At 37.6% G+C, this 17,052-nt stretch overlaps 1 protein-coding gene across 3 annotated transcripts in view; it reads left to right on the top strand.

The window, feature by feature from the left end:
* The first annotated feature begins 805 nt into the window (after positions 1-805).
* The window catches only part of LOC142141515 (cohesin subunit SA-2-like), a 101,648-nt gene continuing 85,401 nt past the window's right edge, over positions 806-17,052 (top strand). For 2 of the 3 annotated variants that reach the window (XM_075200065.1, XM_075200067.1), the window contains exons 1-7: positions 927-1,034; positions 1,882-1,996; positions 4,224-4,296; positions 9,290-9,433; positions 11,078-11,174; positions 14,600-14,676; positions 16,897-16,968. In XM_075200065.1, coding sequence (XP_075056166.1) covers positions 1,956-1,996; positions 4,224-4,296; positions 9,290-9,433; positions 11,078-11,174; positions 14,600-14,676; positions 16,897-16,968 — 504 coding nt within the window. In that variant the 5' untranslated portion in view covers positions 927-1,034; positions 1,882-1,955. The other variant, XM_075200066.1, reaches the window with a different exon arrangement.

Raw genomic sequence — 17,052 nt, 5'->3', positions numbered from 1 at the left:
GTGAAGGAGGACCTGGGATTCCAACCGCTGGCAGCAGTTCTCTGTGGAAGCTATACTTTACACTGGCACAAAGACTATACTGCATACTTTAGTAAGGTAACTTGCTGTCTATTTTATTATTCCTCTAAGCTGTTTCCATACACAGGTAGCAAGCTGCTATATTCTTACTAAAATTCCCAGTTCCAGAGACATAGAATGTGATAACAAAAAAAAGTTCTGCTCTCTGCAAATTTACAAATACAGCTTTTAACTTTATCAAAAGGTGTCAACTCTAAATACACATGGATGGTGTATAACTCTAAATACACATGGATGGTGTATGCCTACTTTGGTTAGCACCTTTTCTGGAAAAAAGATACTGTCTTTCCTCTTTGTTATGTTTATGAGCTGATAATATAAGCAGTGCATAGTCCTATTTTTACTGCCAATATGGCAACCCTAATGCCTCTATAGTACAAATCAGCAGGCAACTGTATTGATTGCAATGCTACTAGTTACCAAACACCATTGTAATACGTTTTTCTTTTAAGACATATAAAATATAAGAGTGGGAATGGGAGAAACAAAGTCATATCCAGGGTAAAATGGATCATGATTGAAAAGTACACTGTGTGTAGTCAGCAAGAAAAAGCAACCTTATAATATGAACATGTTTTCTATTGTTGCTTATTTTATAACAATAAACACAGCCTTTCCCCCATCCTGCATAGAGAAAGAGACTGTGGTAAAGACAGCAGTAATGTATGTATAAGGTAGAGGATTGGCTGCTCTGCTGATTGCTGGTCCAGCACGAAGGAGGAAGCAGGAAGAATGAGGGGCGGGCAGAGCACTAATCACAGCCCCAAACAATAAGGCCCCGGAGAGGCCGTGTACGGGGAGGTGTGTCTGCTGCTGCTCGGACTGTCACCTCCTCACTACAGGTAAACAATAAGGAGGAGTTTAGGGCGCCCTGGTAAACACACATCTGTACCTCCGCAGTGCATGGCTGCACCGGGGATCCAAATCATCCTGCTGGGAGAAGAGCACAGGCCCAGGTTGGCATCTAACCAAGTTTTGTCAGGGGTGATGCAGTAACTTAACCCCTACTTGTACCACATATATCCCAGCTCAATGGCCGCCATGTTGGCGGCTGCTAACAAGTGCAGCAGAGTTACCTCTCTAGTTCACCGAATGGATCACTGAAATCCAAAAGCTTTGCATTATGTGGCACAATAACCTGTTTATAGTAATAGATGATTGTTTATAAGCATGATAATTATTTACTACGTATCTTTATTCACATTATATTTAGTTAATGTGTCATGTTTTCGGGTTAAAGTACAATAAAAAGTTTGTAGCTGTGCAGCTAATAATGTCACTGTACTGCACAGCTGGAATTACAGGCACAACCTACTCTCAGTATTTACACAGTAAAGTACTTGGGGTTTTGGGTGTTGGCTGATTTACTAGGAAATCCACTGTACTAGACATACTTTTCAGAATCAGAAAGGATGCACCTCATTCTTTTTTTTACATTAAACACAGTGTGCACTAACTTAATGTAAAACATTTATTTATTGATCAGCAAATATAACAATTTATTATTGATTGACAAAAATGAGGTGCAACATCTGACTTTGTGCTTCCTTCACTTTTGCTGAGGCTTGCAAAATCAATCTCACTGTCTCCCTATAGTTTATTTTAGGTTTGGTCTAGGTAGTTTGATTTGGGTAAAAGTGACTGACGCATGAACTAATTATTACAGTATAGTGTGGAGTAGGACCTAGATGGAACTCCAGCCAATACATACTCTATAGTACATTTATACATATTGTGGCCTTCTCAGTACTGTTGCATGTATGGAAGGAAACGTTATTACAAATTTTCTTTACAATTACACAGGCTTTTGCAAGACTACTGTTGAAGAGCAAGACAATCACGATTTTGTTCTACACTCTTGGCCCAATGCAGAAGATATGAGAGCTGTGTCTAATTCAGCGGCAGACTTCTTTCTTAAGTAAGAAACCAGACCGTGGCAGGTGTATCATTACTTTATGCTATGGCCTGCTTAAAAGAAACAAAAACAAATTAAAATTAATGTTGGAATGGAAGTTAAATACAACAATAAAACAGCAAATGTAAAGTCTCTGACCAAAATAAATTCATTCTGAAAACAAAAAATGTCAACATATATTAACGTGAATATACTGTAAACATTCTGTGTGTGAACCATCTTTTCAAACAAATTGGCCTTTAAAAAGACTGCCCACTTTAAATAAGGTTATTAGATCAAACGTGTAATGATGGCTAGAAGATATGTTTCATGGCTACACTATGCTCCATGCCTACATTTTTATTGTACATGTACACTAATGAAAATGAAGCCATGTAGCATGTATATTTATATGCATATGGTTTACATGGCTGAACTGGTAACCCAAACTTTAATTTTTTTTTAGGGGGCATTCATAGCCATGATTTTGCCTCCCAAACTGGAAATCTGTAAGAAACCTTACACAAAATTGGCTTTGCCAGTGGAAACATAAACAATGTCTTATACTGTGCTCCAGAGAAATTTTGATACACTTGTCTTTTGGGATAAAGTCTTCACTAGTGTTTTACAAGGTGGTACAGGGTCCCACTGACCTATTAAGGTGGCATTGAGGATCTTAAGAATAACTTCCATGTATTCTGAATATGCTGTCATTAACCCTTACATGTAGCACCAATATATTATCCAGCTCTTTACAGAGATTGTTTCTAAATTATTCACACCAGCCCTGTCCAGCTAGAGTTTACAGTCTAAATTCTCTTCCACACACACACTAAAATCGATTCCTTCCAAAGACTAATAACCTACCAATATAAGAGGAAACTGGAAGCCCACACGGACATGGGGTGAGCATTCAAACTTCACACAGCTCATGCCCTGTTTGGAATCAACCCTATAGGACACCTTCGAACCTGATATTATTTGAATGAAATATTTTTTTGTTTTTACTGCTAGCTTATTAAACAAAATGAATGTTTTTGACCCTCCACATTGTTAATGTCTACTTGCTTTAATCTACATTATCTACGTTATGGTCTCTCGTTCTGTAACTGCATCCAGTAGGCACAATCCAATTCAAGTCTTTTGATCACAATAAATAATAATAAACTGACGCGTTTCTCCACTAATATTCTGTGGTTTCTCTGAAGAAGCCACAGATTATTAGTTGAGAAACACGTCAGTTTATTGGTATAAAAACTATCTGCGTTCCACCTTTTATATTCCAATTTATTTTTCATAAAGTCCTGAGTGGGGTAAGATCACTGCTGTGAGCAAGAAATATTTACTTGGGAAGACAGACTCGTTATGCAGTTCTAGCAGGCGGAGTCATAAACCGCTAGCAGGGCTCCATGAGTCGGGTGTTCCATGTAAGAACTACACCTCCTAAATGATATATGGACTGTAACATTATATGGCTGGTCGTGTTAGTTAACATTATTATCATCCACACCGAACTGTGACATTGCTATATGGATTATATCCAGCATGATCGTATTTTGGAAAGTGTGGAATGGTCCCTTGATTTTCTATAAACAACAATCCAGGATCAAGGCATAAAGTACTGCTTTTTGGAGGTCATAATTTATATATTTGTCCCTATATGTGCACTATAGGAGACTTTTATATACAAGATATTTATTAGTTTAACATGTCCGGGTCATCGTTTTTTAAGTTGTTTTATATATTTTTATTTATCATGTGACATTGACTTTTAATTAATGGTGTTTATCAGTATTACATTTTTTTTTAATATATATCTATATAACTCTACGGTGATATATTTCTTACCTTAGATAGGGTCAGTATTGTGCTTCTATGATATCTCTGTGTTTAGTGATAACGTCTGCTGTTTTATTGATTAAGATATTTGGTCTCCACATTTAGAATGGCTATGGGACTTGGAACACTGAACACATTGCTATTTCTCTTTGGTTTGGGGTTTTATACAGATCTCCTCAACTATCTACTTGCAATCTTAGAAACTTTCACAGTGTTTATGTCCTTGGAATTTTCAATTTTATTATAATTGTTTTTTGTATCCAAATGACACTATGGCACAACAATTTAAAATATGCTTATTTCTTTTAAGGCTTTAAACATTACTTATTTAAACTTTGTATTCTGATTTAAACGCTTAGATTATGTGTGTTATGAGAGAATTATAAACTAAGATCCTTTTGCATAATTACAGGGAGAATACCAACACAAATTCCATTACTAGCATAACCAAAGAGAATGGAGTTTTGGAGAAATCATTGACTCCGGTAGGTTGTTGTTAAAGTACATATATGGCTGTAGCTCATTAAAGGAAAAATCCACTTTTGACAAATATATATGAATGAAATTTTTATACCATATACAGTTGGAAACAAGTAAATTTGTGCTTTGTAATTATGCCTTTCACGTATAATTTGTCTCACTGTGCATGAATACCACTTGTGCCAGTATTTTCAGCTACATGATTCTTACACTAGCATTTCAGGAAAGTGATCAAGGGCGTTTGCGTGCAATTGCAGTTCAGTAAAGGTATCTGGACGCACTTTATCTTTGCTCTTTCACCTGTGTCAGTAATGTGGTTTTCATTTTATGGTTAAAATGTTGCTTACAAAGCGTCTGCTCCTTGAAACTCGCAACATCACATCTATGTGCTATATTTAAGGTTAAGAGACTTATAAGATGCCTCATACTTAAAGTACAGACGTGCAAATACAAGTGTGCAGACCCACATTTGCTACGCAAAAGGGCTTCTTTGATTCCCAACTTTATATCACCCCCATAGTTTGTCAAAAGTAGAATTTTCCTAAACATCTATTAATGTAAATTAATGTAATTCCTGTATACTATGACTATTTATTACCTCATTGAAATGGTCTGTAAATTTGTTAGGTAGATGTTTGCAAGTTATTTTTTGTTTTAAACTTTTTTTTTTTTATTTTGAAATACCAGTTTATACAAACAAATTAAATAGACAAAACTAGATGTTGAACAGTTTAAAATAGATACATTTACAGTTTACAAATATACATATTTTTTTTCTTTTCGTTTTGTATCAGCATATGTAAACAATTTGTCTTGCATACATTATTTCTAATACCTAGTTCTGACTGGCTCTTGAAACTTTCTCACACACAAAACTGATAAACTGATGGGAATTAACACAATAAGACCTTTTCCATAGTGAGGAGGTAATTTAATTACTTAATGTGCACAGCAAAATGCCTTGGTTTTGTGTGCGTCTGGAGTATTTAACCAGTTAAGAGAACACTGGCTAGACATAATCCTCCTGTCTAAACACCGGACACTGTTTGTCATTGGTCGCAAAACAAAGTAGCACAATACAAATTTTTATGCTTGAGACTCCTCCCACAGCCTTAGCTTGATGGACAGGTGACACTACCATCTTGCCTTTAAAAGGGAGTTCTCTGCAGGTGTTCTGCAATTGCTCTTCACTGCAAGCAACCTTAGGCGTGTAACCCTGTCTGCAGCCTTTAACAGCAGAGCGTCTGTTGGACACTTAATTCCTCTCATAGATACCTGTGGAAAAAAACTCAATTTGTCACCTATCCCTCCCCTTGGCATCACCAAGTAGCATGGCGCAGACTTCATGAGGAACGCAGATTTCCATGACAATGCATTTGCATTTTTGTGCAAAATCCCCGCTATGTTTCATTCTATTCGACTGAAGTTTGATCAAACTAATGACCTCTCTAATTCCAATTCTGATTTCAATTGTTCAGGCTTTTGTAAACAGTGATACTTCTGTGGCAGTTCTGCCCTGACCCCCAGGTTAGCATTCTGGGTTGGCAGTTCCCAAAGATTAAGGTCCAGACAGTATGACTTCTTGGGCAGTCCTTTAAGACCAGGCTTCTGACAGTTGATTCAGTTGCCTATATGCCTGGCTGGACTTGCTCACACAGGACTTCTTTAACAAATGAGAATTCTCGCCCTAGGATAATTGGATACGGCAGCTTAGGTGCTATGGCAGCCACTTCCTTCACGCTTTGGCCTTTAAGTCTAATGGCCAAAAAAGTAATTTTTTAATCTCTTGGTTACCCTATGTGTGCAGCACACTTATCTCCGGTCAACCGCAAATCTTTGGCTCCAGCCAGGACACAGCTGGAAACCAGCGTATGGTCACTCCCAGAGTCCGTGACTGCCTGAACAATCTTGTTGTTCTCCCATACAGTCACTTTAATGAGGGTGAACCACTGGTTGTGAAACTCCCTAAACAGAAACTTAGAAACTGAGGCCCAGCTTGGGCAAGTGAACAGTCAATTGGGTTTTGGGGTCTTGTGCCCTTGGTTTTAAAGTGTCCAAGCTCTCTGCACTTGAAAAACCTCCAGTTAGACACCTTTACAACTGGACCTCGACTAGCAGCAGTGTTCTCTTTGAGGCCTTGGACTCCAGGCTTACACAATTGGTGCTCTCATCCTTGGGGTTCTCCAAGTACTTCTGAGAGGATGCCAAGGCCACTGCTTGGTCATGTTCCTCAGCGTATCTAGAAGAAAGTGTCTTTTCCTCATGTAGCAATCTTTCAAGCTCTTCATGCTCTACAGCCTTGCAAGGCCTCTGTAACTTGCACTCCACAAGTTCAACACCTCCTGCCTTAACCATGACATTTGTTTCAAACAGCAATTTCTTTCTCTTTATCTGCTGTTATCTCTTTAAGAGTCTCCACTGCATTTACTCTTTCCTCATATAAGTCTTGCAACAAATGCGACTTAATTCTCAAAGACTCAGAAACAGCTTCTTGGGCTTTTATCTTTTCATAATACTGTTGCTTTAAATTCCACACTTCCACACAGCAGTTTTCTTCTCTAAAAGTTTTCTACAAGTAATCATACGCTTCCCTGGATACTTAATCGGATGCAGGCAACACCAGATTTGTGCAGAGAGCATAAGATTTTCTTCTCCACTTTGCAAACTCCAGAGCAGGTTTTCCAAATTTTCCTGCTGGGACTGAATTTCAGACACGCCTGCATGTAAGCTTTCTTTTTTGGCATATTTTATTCTTTCTCTTGACCATCTTGGCTGAAGCAAAGACAATTTGAACTGGCAACAATTACTCTTTGTTCTATTGCAGTGTTGAAACAACAAACTTGATCTTTACATTCATTCTGCACTTTTCACAGGCAATTAGCAAAAAACAGGTGCTTTAGCAGCCCAAACAGCAAAGGTTTTTTGTTTTTTCTATGGACCACACCCAACTCACAGCTCAGTGAATAACCAGGTGTGATACTACAACAACCAGCAATTTCTGAAACTTAAGCTTTCTTTGCAAAACAAAACCAGGAACTGAACAGTTCACAGTAATATCGCTCCTTTCTCTGTCTCTCCACATACAGAATATTTACTTTTTGTGCAATGCAGAAATCTCCCCACTACATCTGACTGCTTTATAACAGCTTGGTGTGTGATAGTGGCATTTAATACATTTCACTCACCACCATTGCATCTGGTTTGCTGAGTGGACAGCTGTGCTTTAGCTGTCCTTTGCAACACCACTTGTGACACGGACACCCTTAGGTGATGCATACACAAACAACTTTTTGCTGTATAAGCAGTACTTTTACTGTTCGATCACAAGAAACAGCATACACTTCATCAGGATGACACCAGACAGCCTAACACTGACTAGACACCGGCCACTGTTTGGCATCAGTCGCAATTTTTAGCAGCATAATACAAATTTTTATACTTGAGACTCCTCTTATAGTCTTAGCTTGATTGAAAAGTGAAACTCCCATCTTGCCATTAAAAGGGAGTTCTCTGCAGGTGTTCTGTAATTGCTCTTTAGTGTACACTAACCTTGTCAGCTTTGCTGTTAGCTGTGGAAAAGACACTTTCAAACCATTTTCAAAGCATGTAAGTTAAATCACATGTTCTACTCTGTCACACATTTCTTACACCTATATACCTCATACTAGGTGCCCTGCTATACGTGTGTGTAATCCTGTCTGCCACATTTACCTGCAGAGTGTCAGTTGGACCTAATTGGACCTAATTCGTCTCTTAGATGCCTGTGGTAAATCTCTCACTTTGTGACATATGTTTTAAAAGATACAACCCAAGAACAGTACACAACAATTAATAAAAACAAGTGCCCTTTATCATGTAATTAAATGGAATTCATAAATGCTTATGTTGTTTATGAATAAGAACAAACAAAACAGAAAAAGTACATTAAAAAAATGCTGTTGTGACTGAGGATTTGAGCTGGCCACACATAAAGCAATTTGGCAGTTGATAATGGCCTTTTGGCCCTATATTGCAGCATGTGTGTCCCTTAAACCACATTGATAGAACATCACTGGACATGTCTGTGTGTGCTGTTCTTCCAAGTGCACTAACAAGCCACAATGAAGGTGGAAGTGATCGCCCCAAGGACTGAACGGACAGATCTGATTTGATCTGGCAGCCCATGTGTGTAGTCAAATTGAAGAATAAGTGAAATGACAGGACTGGCCTGTGTATGGCCACCTTAATGCTTTATTGAGAAGAATGCCACAAACTTATACTTTATTTGGTTTACTATTTTGAACACATACTTCATTTTCTCTCTTAGTGGGGATTCAGTTGTTTCGCACATGAAGATCTCTGCACACATTGCTGGCAATTACAGTAGTAATCTCTGCTCATTTTTGGTATGAGGAAAAATGAGCGGAGATTCCAGACAAAAAAATCGGTGCGAGATGTCCCCAACAGACTTTCCAGAGAGACACCTCGCGCAAATTGAATCTCCCCCTTAATATTATACAATGTAATACAGCTTTCTGAGAAAAACAGGATTTACTACACAAGAGGCAGGACACTAGAAGAGTAGAGCTTCCTCTTCTGCTGCCTAGCAGGGGCAGTTGTCATGGGGCAGTAAAATAGAACCAAGTAACCACACCACAGAGTTACTTAAAACACATAATGCTATTAAATAGTACGTGCTTACGAATAACAACTGATAACCACAGACTCCTTCAGAGGAGCAGGTCAGCATCCTGGATCATATATATAAGAATGAAGCTGACTTTCGCTTCATGGTTCTAGATATGAATCCAAACACAGCAGCTGCAGAGTCCCACTCAGTTGTGTGGCTCAGCAGTTGTTAAAGTTGTAGAGGGGGATTTCAGTCATTTTTGTTTTTACTGTTCAAACAAGATGGAGACTCTGCTTTACTTGCTCATTTCTTTGCTTTTCTTTAGCGGGTTTAATGTGGTTTTAAGTTAAAAATTATTTTTTTTTGACTGCTACTTTTCTATGCTTAAGGTGAAAAAGGGTCGAAGACAATCTGAGAACCGCTCTAGAAGAAATTCCTCAAGGCGGAGCAGGGACAGTCACATATCAAATGGAGACACGGCTGAAGCTGTGACACTATTTGAGGTTGTCAGCATTGGAAAGAAAGCAATACAGGTATATCATTTTAGATTAAATAAATATTTTTGCTGCACTCTACATTTGTGTAAACTAATTCACTTGTGACTCTAGCTGGAATCCCAGTGTAAGCTCCATTTACTGTGTATAAGTCACAGTCACAGGCTTGAGAGTTAGACGCAAATCAAGCGTATTTTCCGCTCCAAAAGGTTGAAAGCAAAAAGAGCATATTTTTGCTCATATTCATCTCAAGATATAGCCAACTCTGAATTAGTAGCATATATTGTAGACTTAGGCCAAGTAAAAAAGAGAATATTTACACCCAAATGCAGAGCCTTATTTTCAAACACCACATTAGCCTCATTTGAAAGTCACTGTGGTGTTCTATGTTATTAAAGTACCATCGTATTTTAGTATTATAGGAATAGAATGTAGGCCTGTGACTTGGTCTGTATCGGGTGCTTTTGCCTCAACACTTACTTACTGTACTTAGTCTGCAATGGAACGACTCTCCCCACCACTGTCACATTTTGCCAGTTGTAAGTGTCATATACATTCCAACTCCTGAATATTTCTGCATTTTGTGGGCATGCACAGTGCGAAATAAAGCATTTTGTGCTAAGCAAACTGACTTAAGTCCAACTCTGAATTAGACCCTTTGTGTCAATGTCTCCAAAGGACAAGTTAAAGTATACGTTCAAATATGGTAGGAGAATTGCATGGTATAAAACTATTATGTTTCTGCTTGATTATGATTTTTTTCCCTTTTAACTGGCTCGTGATGTTGTGTTTGGAAATATTTCCTACACAACCTTCTTTATATTTTGTGTGTACTCAATTTCCCCTTTTTTCTCTTGTAGCAAAAGAGGGTAAATCCCCTTCTGTTACCTGAAGTCAGATATTAGACAGCTGTATGCTGTATGTAAACCCGCACCTGTTGCGGTTCATGGCTACTTATTTACCTTTAATTAATAGGGCTGAATGTATTGTGCCGGCCTGCACTGTGAGCCAAAGCGGCTGCCTTGAAATAAACCATGTTTTCCAGTTCTGGATCTTGGCTACAGTTAACAGATGTGGAGGCTCATATAGAAGTAGTATATTTTATCTGTATGTTTAATTAGGCCCTTGTATGGACAGTTGGTGTGACATCTCGCTGAAATGAGAAAGGGTGGTCTCCTAATAAGACCCCTTAATAAGAGCTCAATTGCTGTCATGTTGACAGATTGGAGTGACACAGAAACCTTTTAAGCTTTGACGATGTTTCATGCAGCGTTTTCTGAGCTGAAACGCTATTATGTAACAGAAAGGGAGTATTGCACTTCACTTCAACCTGTCACTAAGGTAGTGATTCAGCCCTTCTGAATGCTGCTCTTTTCCAGATAGAAAAGCTCAGAGCGTAAGCGCTGCTATATGACATCACCCTAAGTCAGCAGTATGCAGCTAGAAGGCAAATGTAGAGCTCTTTTATATCATATAAGCTTTAATTTTTTAAACATCATCTCTGTGTCATAAAGTGTTTTGCATATATTTAATTACGGTTTGAATGGACTGAGTAAATGAAGTATTTATAGGAGTGTCTATAGAATCTGCATGGCTTAAATGTTATGGAATGCTTCAGTACTGTTTATACTGTACCAAGGTGAGTGGTGTCTGGAATAATGATCTTGCGGTGTTCCCCTGTAGTCTGTTGTAGATGACTGGATTGAAGCCTATCAAAGTGACAGGGACGCAGCTCTGCTTGATCTTGTTAACTTCTATATCCAATGTTCAGGATGCCAAGGTAATTGTATTTTTGTAAAGCGCTGATGTGTTTAAATTATATTTAACTCTCTATATTAAATGCATGTTTGCGTGATTTAGTCCCTTACTATGGGTGGGATGGGGCATGCTAATATAGGCTGTGTACAGTAAGGGTGTATACACCCAAATGTGAACAGTTCAGATGGGGAAAAAGATGCATGTACAATTGAGAAAGCTGTATTATTTGCAGGTGGACAGAGGCAAGTGCAAAAAGCTGATTATGGTGATGACTTCTCCAGCACTAGCGATGCACTTGTGATTGGCTGTTTGCGATTGCACCACTGAGGCTGATTGGTGCTTTCTTCATCCCTCGGGCGTATATTAGGCTTTTTTATATGTGTTTAAGTAAAAAAAAAATTCATGCATGAGCCGGGGAGTGTCTGCTTTATTAGAGAGTTTTTTTTCAAAGTTTTATTTTATTTCTTAAAAGAAATGGATTAAAACAAGAGTGCAAGTGCGGCGTAAATGACTAACATGTGCCTGGCATAATGTGCTACTGGTGCAGACCAGCATGAATCTTAAGATGCGAATGGCTCAGCCTATGGGCATAAATGGGTTATTTATATGTGCAGCATTATTGAAGTAAATCACGCCTAATTTGCAACCAACTACATCAAGCCCATTGTCTGTTTTTACAAATGGCATCTAAGGCTTCATGCATGAACCACCTTCCATGTAATTATAGTTTTCCTAATTAATTATAATCAAATAATTACATAAAGGAACGCAATTACTGTCAAATCCCCAATTTACATTCACTGATTTTACACTTTCCCAGAATGTGTTCTTTTTTTTGCCCCCTTCGTTTCTAATGTATTATAATGGACCTATTTCCTAGATTTAGCTCTAGCTTCTCCTGCATCTCACACTACAAAAATTACCCAGATATAGTATTGTGTACTGTCATACTGCTGTACAGTAAGTTTTATCCTATAGTGTTTTAATATAAGGTTAAAATACAGTAAAGCACAGTAATTCAAGTTTTAGTAATGCAGAAGTTACAAAATACAAACAAAATACAAACGACCTGCTCCTTTTTCCCTATAAGGAAAGTTATAACTTCCGTGTTGTTTAGTACTTTTAACTCTGAACCATTATTGAAAAACGGTTCTGAATGGAAAAGCATTTAAGCCCTTACCAGACGAGGATTATTGGTGAATAATCTCCTCGCTAGTCAAAGAAAATTCATATACAATTTATACAAGATTTTTTGGTCCAAACTAGATTAAAGAAAATGTTTCCTTCTGCCTCTCCCTTATATTGTCAAGGCAGTGGACAAAGAGATGATTTTATTACAGCTAGTGGACTTGTTCCAAATAGATAGATATATCTTTCTGTCAGATATTAGAAAGCTATGAAATGTCACCTCATGCTTGATTCTAATGATTGTCCTGTGACATTCATGCCTTATAATAGATTAATATTCAGTGGGAGCTGTATACCCAGATACGGGATTGTCGATCAGCCCATGTGAGATCAACCCTTGTCATCAAACATGGTTTTGTGGAACCTTCCCGTAGATACTCTGTTGTTGATTTTACAAAATTAACCATAAAGACTGAGACTGATTCAAATGTAACAATTTTACTCCTGAGGGGCTGGAGAGACACTTCCGGGGTGAAAATATAGATCAAAACTTCGTAAATAAACTTTTTATAACACCCCTAACATCTACCTCTGTGGAAGTAAAAAGTAGTTCACTTATACTAGAGTTACAAAAAAGGCACATATGACTGGATCTTTGTTTTATTAAAGTATTTTTATCGTTTTCCAATAAGCATTGTCTAAGCGATTTCTTGTGTTTCCAAAGCACAAACAATTTATTTAACAAAAGCAAAGGTTTAGCAGTTCCTTAAAAAAGCTACAGTACAATACAGCCGATACCAAATACATGCATACATACGCTGCGTTCTCTGCTGGGTCCAGCGAGACAGTCCTTCAGTCCTGAAGACTGTGGTCAGTGATGACTGCTTAGCTGGTCCCAGGGAGCTTGTATATATACACTCAGTGATACAGAGAAAACAATCCAGATGATGTGGCTTGCTTCTATAGGTCCAGGCTTCAGGAGGGTCCAGTGTAATGCAGGTCATAGGCCAGTTCAAACAACCTCCTCCAAAGGTGGGGGTCAACATTCCAGGGTGGGGGTCTGCTCTCCAGATGATGACTCAGATTTTCCCGCACAGAATCCAGTTCAAACTAGTCTATTTACATAACACAGACAGTATAATTTTAAATATTTATTCCCTAACATCAATAACTAGAGTATGCAATGTGCGATCCCTTCGGCGAATGAATCGAACAACTGCAGATAAACAGGGGATTAAAATGATACTAAACATGAAATATTTCCTGTAACCTGAACTTTAAATATCACTAAAGTGTACATATAACCTTATAATATATATAACTATAAACCAACCAACCTTTTCCCTAATTTGACACTTTGTTTTTCCCGGTTCCTTGAAAAGCGTAAAATTGGCATTTGTTTGATTTGTTTCTGGTAAAAACACTGATGTCCTCTACTATAGGTTGTTCTTGTAAAGGGAAAATATTCACAGCCATAAGTGAATTCATAGAGTCCCACATAATGTAATTGTTGATAAGTGAGTAGTCCTAGTGTGAAGGAGTAAGATTTTCCTACAATTTGCTCACCACAAAACCACATGAGTGGGCAGACATTGGATTTGATATTGATGTTACACCTACATATTTTGTCAAGTAGAAGTAGAGGAGAGTACCTGTTATTTATATAGATTTTTCCTAGGTGCATTGAACAACATATAATACACACATAAAGAAATTGTCAATTCCAGGGGCGCACGTACTGGGAATTACAACTTGTTTGCATAATTCAATGAAAAGATTGTACGCTGTCATGGACAGGGACTTCTGAACTTTACTGCATGTTTTAGTGTTGTTTATTGTTTGCGATTTTTTTATGCTGATGATATAACTATATTATACAGCAACTTCTTGGTGCTTTGCCATACCTTCCAACTTTTAGAATCACGAAATTGAGACAAAACAAGCCCCATCCCATTTTCTTCCCAAACTCCATCAACAAATATGCATATTTAGCTAAAGCACAACCTAGTTTTGGTTATTCCCCACCCCTTTTGCAACCCGCAAATCGGGATGTCCCACCAAAATCGGGACAGTTGGGAGGTATGCTTTGCTAATAACACATAACAACAGTAATAATAAATCACGAAAATAAACAGGCGAAAGTCATTGCAATTCTTCCATATTTATTTCCCCCTTCAATATTTTCAATGTAAAGTAGATTGTTAGATATACATTTTGACCTGCATATGTTTACTGACCCAATTGTAAAGCGCTACGGAAATTTGCTGGCGCTATATGCATAAATGATGATGATTTGCTTTTTTGTTTTTCTCTGCTCAGGGGTGGTAACGGCAGAGCTGTTTCAGAATCCAAAAAACAGAGACATTATGCAGAAACTGACTGAGGAGTTTGATGAGGTAGATATCCGCCATAATTAATGCTGTGTCCCTGCTACTTCTGGCTATGTGCTAAAAATCACACTATATGGAAAGTCATTTTCAGCTCTCTTTTAAATTAGTTGAATATTCCAAATCTAATCCAAAGTAGGATCAAAATATTAAATAGTAATTTAAAAAAACCTAAAGGGCTCTTCATTATGAAAGCAAGATTGCTGGGATGCTCACAAAAAAGGCTGAATGATGGGCATAGAGGAAACAGCCTGTCTCTGTTCAGTTCTTCAGTTCATTGACTACAAACCTCTCAACTTCAAAACATTCACTGGTAACAAACAAGAGACAGAGGGTATCACAGATGATTCCAATTATCTGCAAACATATATAGTGAATGTGATTAGAGAGATAGTAATTACCTGTGAAGGTGACTGATGTGAACTTATGCCATAAATCAGCTGAATGTGGTTTTGATAAATGCAGGTGCTCGGGTTTCCTGGGTGTAGGTTGTCGGGACAGAGCAAAATACATCTGGGATTAACTGCACTCCATAAGCTTGTGTGTTTATAAAATAGTTATTTATACACTAAAACATGTAAAAAAAACCAAAAAAAACCACAACCGCCCCGTGTGGATTGCAGTTACCACTGAAGTTGTGACAAATACTCACAACAGACACTTTTAGCGGTAATTATCTCTACCCATTCACTTCCGATGTTTGTTAGCTAATCAGCACCATATGACAAACTGAAATATAGAGTTGCTTGCTCGTCGTCCCATATAGAACTGTGTGCTTGCTTTTGGTGCATTTTTAGGAGTGTTCCCTTTTTTGTGTAAGGGCACACAGACTTTTTTACTCCCCAAAAAACATTTCATTTTTACACCAACTCTGAGCTGGCAAAGATGGGGGCTCATCCTATACTCATAATTTGAAACATTTGTCAAGATTAATTTAAGCTATATATAAGGCTTACCTGAGTGGTATTTTAAAAGAATTTTGAAAAAAAAATAATTTAATGAAAGTGGTGGTTCTAAAGTAGTAGGAGGCAGGACTTTGATGTAACATTCGCAGTTTTGCAAAGTTTGTCTCTTCAGACATTTTCTGTCTCCTGCACACCAAGGTACACTTCTAGTTTGCAGAGACATTTCCAAAGTCTGTAAAGTAGACATACACCTTGAAGCATGCAGGGTATTGCATTGATGCCAAACTAAAGTAATTTGAAGTGCATCTAGTGCTTTTTGTAACTAAGGTCCAGTGTTTGTGTGTATTTGTGCAGCACTTTATGCAGTCATAGAATGCTACACATATTCAACATGACCTGATTGAGCATGATCATAATACAAGCCTGTTACAATTTAAACGGACAACGGACACTGCACGTACCTGGCATGATTGGACCACTAGGTGTGATCAGAATAATAATAATGTCATAATATAATTGAACTACATAGGAAACACTTACACTTGCTCAACCTAACCTTACCACTAGGCATGTTCAGACTAAAGCACTATTACACACTTTATAGTCAAAAATAGTACACCTAATGAACAACGGGAATAATATTAATATTAAAGCCTAAAATGTTTTTAGGGACAATCTTTAAAGCGGGATTGTTCGTGAAGGTCAAGAACAACTGACAATTATGAATTACTTGAGGTTTATTAATTGTATTTAATTTGTTGTTTTTTTCATGTTTGTACTAAATGTCCATTTATGCAACTTAAACCCTAAATGAGGCAATACTTGATAGTCATACATATATATGGCACAGAATCATAATTTTAAGGTAAATTCCATTACAGTATTTTAGGGCAACACACTCCTTAACTATAAGGCTCATACATACAGTTGTTAATATAACACGTTCACTGTGCATTCTTAAAGCGTGAAGAATGCACTTCAGTGCTGATGTTAAGTAAATGGACGTGTTCACACGCACACTTTCTGACATGTCAATTTCAACATTGCCAGCATAGTTGGCACAATGTAATTGAGTTCTGTGGGAGCTCTGATTAAATACATAAAACACTATGCTGCAGGGGAGCTTTGTGAACATGCTTTGAACATGCTGTTGAAAATGAAAACAAAGGCGCAAGGATTGGTAAGCCTTTTAACATGTATTTTTTTAATTATGGTATTTGTAATATGCTCACATTGATTATTTTATGTATGACTATGTAATTTTATATAAAGCACTGCCTAGATGTGTTTATTTTAAAGCTGACACTGTCTCTGATTTTTATAGGAAACAGGTTTGCAGTTTAAAAAGTTCATGGCTTATCCTTGGATTCTAACCATTACCTGGCCAGTTAATATGGTAAGATGCATAAGACCTGTATACTATGTTATGTTATGTGCAATATATAGAGAAAAGAAAATATCAGTCTTGAACATTATATGT

The sequence above is a fragment of the Mixophyes fleayi genome, chromosome 2, assembly GCF_038048845.1.
Source record: "Mixophyes fleayi isolate aMixFle1 chromosome 2, aMixFle1.hap1, whole genome shotgun sequence".
NCBI lineage: Eukaryota > Metazoa > Chordata > Amphibia > Anura > Limnodynastidae > Mixophyes > Mixophyes fleayi.
The sequence above is the reverse complement of the archived record's forward strand: the minus strand, read 5'-3'. Positions and strand labels throughout refer to the sequence as shown.